Source organism: Cryptomeria japonica, chromosome 4, assembly GCF_030272615.1.
Source record: "Cryptomeria japonica chromosome 4, Sugi_1.0, whole genome shotgun sequence".
Lineage (NCBI taxonomy): Eukaryota > Viridiplantae > Streptophyta > Pinopsida > Cupressales > Cupressaceae > Cryptomeria > Cryptomeria japonica.
Window position 1 is genome coordinate 493,680,091 of NC_081408.1, and position 7,485 is coordinate 493,687,575.

Genomic DNA, 7,485 nt, shown 5'->3' on the forward strand with positions numbered 1-7,485 from the left:
TCAATTTTGCAAATTGTGAATATGGGGTATCTAAATATTCTACTTTTTGGCAATTATATATATATACCCGTACCAGTACCCAAGGAAAAAAAAATTGCCATACACACAAATCTGTAAATCTGTACCCGAACCCGAATGAGTAACTGAGGTTTTCTAACATTAATCTTCAGAGCTGGCAAGGGGTTAGCAGTTGTTGCAACAAATCAGATAGGTGACTTCAATGGACATGAGCAATCAAGAAGGTGACATCAGCAGCAGCAAAGGTGACAAAGCAACCACAAAATGCCATCATTAGAGGGCATGAAGGTGATGTCAGGGGCCAAAAAGGTGACATCAGCAATCAAAAAGTGACATCAGTTCTAGCAAAAGGTGTCATGAACAGCTGGAAAAGGTAACAACAGCCTTAGGAAAGAAACATCAATAGTTAGAGAAGTAATGTCAGCATTCAAGACAATGATATCAGCAGGTGTATAACAGCACACAGTCAGCTTGCCTGCAAATGACACCTGGACACATCAGCTGTCTTCTCTCCCTTTCTCAAAGTTCTAAATTCTTTTCTATATGATTAAATTCGATGTCTGTACAATTATAATCTAGTGCTATCTGAACACTTGATCTTCAACAATGAAAAATCACATAAGATTCAAAAAAATGAAAGTTCTAAATTAAGTACTTGCAATTTTTACGTAAATAACACAGCTATACATTGAGAAATGTTCTGCTGCTTGAAGAGTCTACCTTTTGGAAACAGATAGAATATTGAGGCCTGGAGATTAATGGTTGCTCTCTCAGTAGTTGATACACCTTGAAAAACAATGGAACAACCAGTAAACAGAAGAAGGCTAATTTTGATTCCTTTCATGTTCTCCTAGGAAAAACTATGATATAAAACAAAAATGCTGGCAATGTCGTAAGGTAGAAACCGTCAGAAAGTGACTGCTGTGCAAGCTGTGGTGAACCAGTTATATCCCTAAAATCTGATGATAGCATTCAACCAGATGCTGCACAGTATGTTGAAATTTGGCCTTATGCTGGGACAAGAACCATGAGATTGAATTAAGAGGCCAGCCAAGTGACCACACCACTTGTCCCTAGAATGAGCCCATATAAACACCGGGAGCACTAACCATATGTTGCAAAGGGGTGAATTTCATTAAGCACCATAACAAAACATAAGTTCCTGACCTTTGAATAGATAAATATAAAATGTCATGCATAATCAACACATTCTGCATAATTTTATAATGCATTCACAAACAGTAATTATCTGGAAGGTATTTTTGTTCCTTGCATCTATACATGTGAATTTATGAACTCCGAGGTCTCCAAACATGCCCTTACTAGGACTGTTTAATTGGCTTCATGTTACAAATAATTCATTGTTCTTACAGAGATCAAGGTATGATTCTCAAAAGCTTTTTAGTTATATCAAATTAACTCAGTTTCAATGTCATAATCTGCTATTTATATTCAAAAATAAATCCACTCATTCCAGGTTACATTTCTACCAATTATTCCATTTAAGAGAGATCATGAATCACAACAAGATGGCTGCTGCTAAAGGGCAAGGAAATGGTTCAATCAAACAAGATACTGCAAATTGTTCATCAAAAGAATACGTTGCAAATGGGTGGACTTTGTTAAGCATTGATTATTGAACACTAAGTTGTGGAATACTATGGATCATCAGTGCATTCTACACAGCTGTAAATGCAAATGCAAACACAAACAGTCTTATTGGCAAAGAATTTTTGGTTCCTTGCATGTATAAACCATAGCATAAGTGCAACCCTAGAGTCTACCATCTCAGCCTTACTAGGAATTTCTAGTTAGCTTTTGATTCCAAACCCTTAGTTATTCTTGAAAAGGATCGATGCAGAATTCTGAGTAGTATGCTTAAGACTAGCTCAGATATCCTAAATAAATATATCTGTTAAACTCCAATAAGTACCAACCTCGACGGGGTAAAGACACTCATATTCAAGTTTTATTAATGTTATAAAAAAACATCTATGACAAATAAGTAAGCTATATATTTCTAGTACCTAATATATGGCATTCCTTTTGTATATCTCCACTCAAATACCGACCTCAATTGACCATAGCAACATTATGTTATAAAACGAGATACTTTAAATTAAAATATTATTTACTCAATATGTAAAATGTTATCTTCCACTCAAAAAGAAAATGGAGAAAACCGCCCTTGGAAAATTCAAAGGCTTCATTGAAATTGAATGGGGAGACCCTTCCTTTTGTTCATCTGAATAGTATGTCTCCGTATTTATGTACGTACTGGGGCATTGTAGACAATTATACAAAATACAATCACAAAAAATGATATTCACTAACAATTTCCGGTCCCTGTCATCTATGACTTTATTTCGACTACAACCTTAATCTCTACAAACCTAAACCTAATCCTTGCATGAATTTCTAATTAGCTTTATATTACAGATTCTTCATTATTCTTACAAAGTATAAAGGCAACATTATCATCAGCTTTCTTAGTTAAAAGTTACAGCACAGAATACATATTCATGCTTAAGGCGTATCCATGAATAAAAAAGTTCCGGCCATTCCAATTTGCACCTCTTCTGGCATTTATATTAAAGTACAAAAACAAACTATAAAAGTCATTGCAAATGATGCAATCAATCAAGATATTGCAAGTGATACATCAAACAAAGTGTTTCAAATGGATGAAGTCCACTAAACATTATGACACGTAGGTGCCTAGACATCAAACAAATAACACGGACTGTTTTGAATTCTCGGCAGATTTTATGCAATTTTACAATACAATCACAGATGGTGATATTGACACAATGGTTTTGGTTCCTTGTGTTTGTAAATTTAATTTAGCTGAATCCTGACCTCCCCAATCTTTGCCTTTCTTGGTGTACTTAATAAGCAGAATATCACAAATATTCTTAAGGCAGTGGCTGTGTTAGTTTTATACCAGAAACCCAGATTCAAACTCACGGAATACTAAACCTACAAAATTCAAGCTGTGAAACACAAAATCTGAAGGGCTTATCAGCTAAAAGACATTGTAGCAGGTGCAAACAAGCAAGACATCATAAATAGTGAAGTAAGAAAAAATATTATAAACGGGTAAAGTCCACCAAGCAGTACAACACATTGTTGCCTGGTATTGGTGAAGTGCTATGGACCACCATTTCCATAGTGTAAAGTTTGACAAAACGCAACCGCAACCAGTCATATTATTACAGTTTCTTTGCTTCCCCACATCTGTGAATTTTGGTTCAACTATAACCCTATCTCTACGAACTTAAAACTTCGCCTTACTTAAATTGTAAATGAGCTTCGTACTAAAAGCACTTTACTCTTCTCAATAAACACAAGGTAAGACTCTCAGTTTATCGATTTTATCGCAAATTCCCACTCCTTTACAAAACATGCTAAATCTACTCATTCTAGCCTCGCAATCCTCTCGAGCAGTCAGATTAAACCAAAAAGAAAAAAAGAAAAATAATTACTTTTCCTACCTTGTCGTTCTGTTTAACACTTTCAATCAGGCAAGAACAAAAAATCAAATCAAAAAAGCTATAGCAGTCTGATCCGTTGAATTATGAATCGTCATATTCGAAAACAAAATCCACCAGAAAGTATTCCAAATAACTCCTCTCCGCCTTTACTACTGAAATTCACCTATTCGTTAACGTCTTTCTAAACCCTAGCATGAAAGATTTGTAGTAAAAACATAATATCCATGAAGTGCCGATAAAAGCATAAAACTTATGCTGTGTGATCAATAAATTTGAGATGAAATATACGAACCATTTTGGCGGCAGACGAAATGCAGAGGCCTTCACGGCTTAATAAAGAGCAAAAATTTAGATTCTTGCAGCCAAGCAAGCTCGATCCGTGGGCTTTCCTGCAACCTTCTCTCCGCTGGCTAAGAAAACGCGGCGTTGCTATTGAGCGATTTGTGAGGCCAACCGAGGCAGATCGTTGTTGTGTGTATATACAATGTATATCTCTTTGTAGATATATACAGAGGCTGTTATATATGTTAATTCAATTTTTATAAATTTTTATTTATTATATTTAAAGCAGAGAGCGCCCGCCCCTTTGCATATATTCTGGATGCATTTTTTTTTCACATCTCGAAATGATGAACGAGAATCCGGTATTTGGTTTAGATATTATATTAGATTGATTATACGCCTTACCAAAAAAATACAATTAGGAGGATCTTTTAATTTTCCTTATTAAGGGTGTTAAAAATTATAACTTGTTAATGGGATCCATCTCATTTCTAATAAGGGGCAAAAGAGAGGTTAGGTGTTTTTTTCTCTATTATTTCAAGTAAAGAAGTTTTTTTCAAAAAAAATGTTATAGAGGAAGGTTGTGGGAAGATGGTTATATGGTGATTATTTTATATAGCGCTAAATTTGGTGGTTATATGGTTATATTTGGGTATATTTATTGTAAAATATATTCATATTTTTAAGAAAGTTGTATGATATGAAAGAAGAGACTTTTAATAAATTATCAAAACTTTTATGAAATTGTGTGTGTGATCTAGACATGTATTTTTTAAAGAGAATGAGTAATAGTATTTTAAAGGCAACCTTAAGCAAATAAAAGTCAAAACAAATTGTTTGACAAACAAGATTGATCATCAAATTTGGGTCCTAACTCTAATATTGGTACATGGTTGCAATGAGAAGCTTTTGCTCAAGTTAAATTTTTAATTATCCATATGAATGTCAAGTAACATGTAAAGTATGGTTTGAAGATGGATAATTATTGTTTAAATCGTCTTTAGAAATTTAAGAAGCTTATACTTAAATGTAGAATTTTAACCCCCTACATGAACATTAAGTAGCATGCAAAGTATGGCTTAAGCATAAATCAACTATTCTTTGAACATTTTTACAAACCAAATTGTATACACACATAGTGGCAATAGATATTGTTAAAATTATTCAATTTTAATAATTTAATAATAATATAAGAGTTGAGTAAATTATTAAAATTGACTATATTATTAAAGGACTAGAAAGGAGGTTAGAAAAACATGTCCAATATGCAAATTGAGACTAGTAATAGACTTTGGGAAACATTCACGCTTATATGTATGCATGTGTGTATGCACACGCGCGCGCGCGTACTTACTTGCATGCACACGTATAGTAACCAATTTTCATGTCTAGGCACGTTAGAATCAACTATAAATTTTAGGAACCTTTCTTCATTCTCACAAAGTCTATTTTCGTCTCAACTTGTATATTGGATGTGTAGCGTCGTAAATTGTACACCCTTAATTGGGTGGTCCAATTCCACACTTAGGTTAGCACCCATCTTAGTGTGTTTGCATCTTGCATTTCAAATTCCCTTTAACCATTTAATTAATTAATTTAATTAAATCTAAGTCTTTTTTCATCACTCTACACATCATAAAATTGGGCCCTTATCCCTAAGTGTGCCCCTTTTTATTTTATTTTTCCAATTAATTATTTCATCAAACTCTAATTATGACCTACTTCGACCTTCAAGGCCTAATTTCGCATATCTAGGCATCTTGAATCTCCACATCCTTTTGGAATTCACTTTAGAATCACAATATCTTGTTTCCTCAAAAATTTGAGAAAAAGTTGGTCAAACCAAGAGGCAGCCTCTTGGTCCCGACATTTTCTCCCTAAATTTCGGGAGCATGATTTGGCTGTATTTTAATCTTTGAATCCAGGAGATTGTGAAATTATATTGATTCTAGGTCAACCTATGACCCAAAACAAAGCTAGGGTTTCATACATATAGCCTTTCCTTTCCTCATTTGAGGGATCCATTCTCTAGTGATTGAAGGAGCCTCTTATGAAGTGGAAGTGCAGGATATGTGAAGACTTCATCAGCAAATCAAGCATCTATCAAGTCTGCATCAATCATCCTCAACGTCAACTAGGAGCTTTGAAGACAGTGAAGAATAATAGGAGATCACCGATTATTGATTGGCTTGTACCTCTCCCTTAGGGTTTGGTATAGTTTCATGTTATTTTCATGTCTTGGTATGAGCTTCATAGCATTCATTTTTAGATTTACATTCATGCTTTAGATCCATTGTGGCATTTGTGATTTGAAGCATTTACATTTGCATTTACCATCATTTAGGGTTTGCTCTTCAAAGTGTAGGGTAGAACTCTAGATCTACTTTCTTGTTCATTTAGGATCTTGCATACACACAAGTTCTTGCACACACATTTTTAGTATGTTATCAGCTATTTATGGAGGTGTAAACCACCAAAACAAAGGGTTTGACTAAGGAAAAATCCTACATAGCCACCTAGACACCATTTTTCAAGTTGCGGGTGTAGGTACAGGAATCTGGCACATGAACGAATTTCAAGACCGACTGAACACACAAGTGTAGACTCAGCTATAGAATTTGAGCTCAAATTTCAGAGCTTGGGGCATGGCGCCCTAGTCCATGACTAGGGCATAGCGTCTTGGTCCACAAGGTTTTGCAGTGTTTTTGGGCAGTTATGCATTTTTGCCTCTCAAAGTCTCATATCCAAAAATCCAGCCCTCTGTGACATCAATGACCAGGACGTACCGCCTTGGCACAGTTAGCACCAAAATTCAGGGATAGGTGCACATCTGAATTCCTTTTACAGCCCTATACTCAATCATTTAGTTTCAGATCTGAAAGTTTCTGCATTTTCAATTTATGTTTACATCTTGTTCATCCCCTAGCCTAGTTGATTACCATGTTGCATTTTGCACATCTCCTCTTCATAGCAACAAAGGAATAGAAACCCTAAAGATATTCCTTGACTCTCTCTTGCAAGAAGAAGTCAAAGTGAATCATCTCCTTAGGCTCTTTCGTATTCCAATGTGTGCATCGGAGTGGGATTAGGTCTTAGCCACTTGAATCCATTTTCATACATCATAGGATGTATTTTTGTAGCCTCTTTTTTAATATGTGTATGTACACATACATACATATATAGATGTGAAAACACACACTTCATATAAATGTGTGTGTGCGTAGACATTTGTACATATATATTCATATATACATACATACATGTACACATATATACGCATAGATATACATGTTACATGCATATAGGTGCGTGTATACATCTACATAAGTCTATATCTAACTATATACGTGTATATGGATTGCTTATTGAGCAACCATGTGTGTTGATGTTTGTGTTGTTCCTTCCCCTATACTTGAATGTGCAATTTTGATGGACTAAATCAACGCTATAGGCACACACACACACACGTTTGTGTGCATGCACATGTGTGTGTATATACATAAATGTATGTATGTGTATGTATCTATTTATATATGTGCACATAGATATGTGTATATTTATGTGTATGTGCACGTGTATGTGTATGTGTATGTGTATGTGTACACATATGTGAAATATTATGAAATACATCATTAAGATAAACATGTTTTCTCCTTTAATTTCATATGATAGAAACACCTACTACTTTCAT

The 7,485-nt window shown here is 34.7% G+C and overlaps 1 protein-coding gene across 8 annotated transcripts in view; it reads right to left on the reverse strand.

The window, feature by feature from the left end:
* The window catches only part of LOC131060381 (uncharacterized), a 47,126-nt gene extending 42,991 nt beyond the window's left edge, over positions 1-4,135 (reverse strand). For 2 of the 8 annotated variants that reach the window (XR_009110346.2, XM_057993576.2), the window contains exons 1-2: positions 3,805-4,084; positions 739-804 (exon numbers count right to left, since the gene is read on the reverse strand). Coding sequence is in view for 6 of the 8 variants with exons in the window: in XM_057993576.2 (XP_057849559.1) it covers positions 739-804; positions 3,805-3,807 (69 nt within the window). In the remaining 2 variants the exon portion in view is untranslated. Of the gene's footprint in view, positions 1-738; positions 805-923; positions 1,046-3,804 lie in introns of those variants that run through there. The other 6 variants (XM_057993574.2, XM_057993575.2, XM_057993577.2 and 3 more) reach the window with 5 other exon arrangements.
* Positions 4,136-7,485: the final 3,350 nt, after the last annotated feature.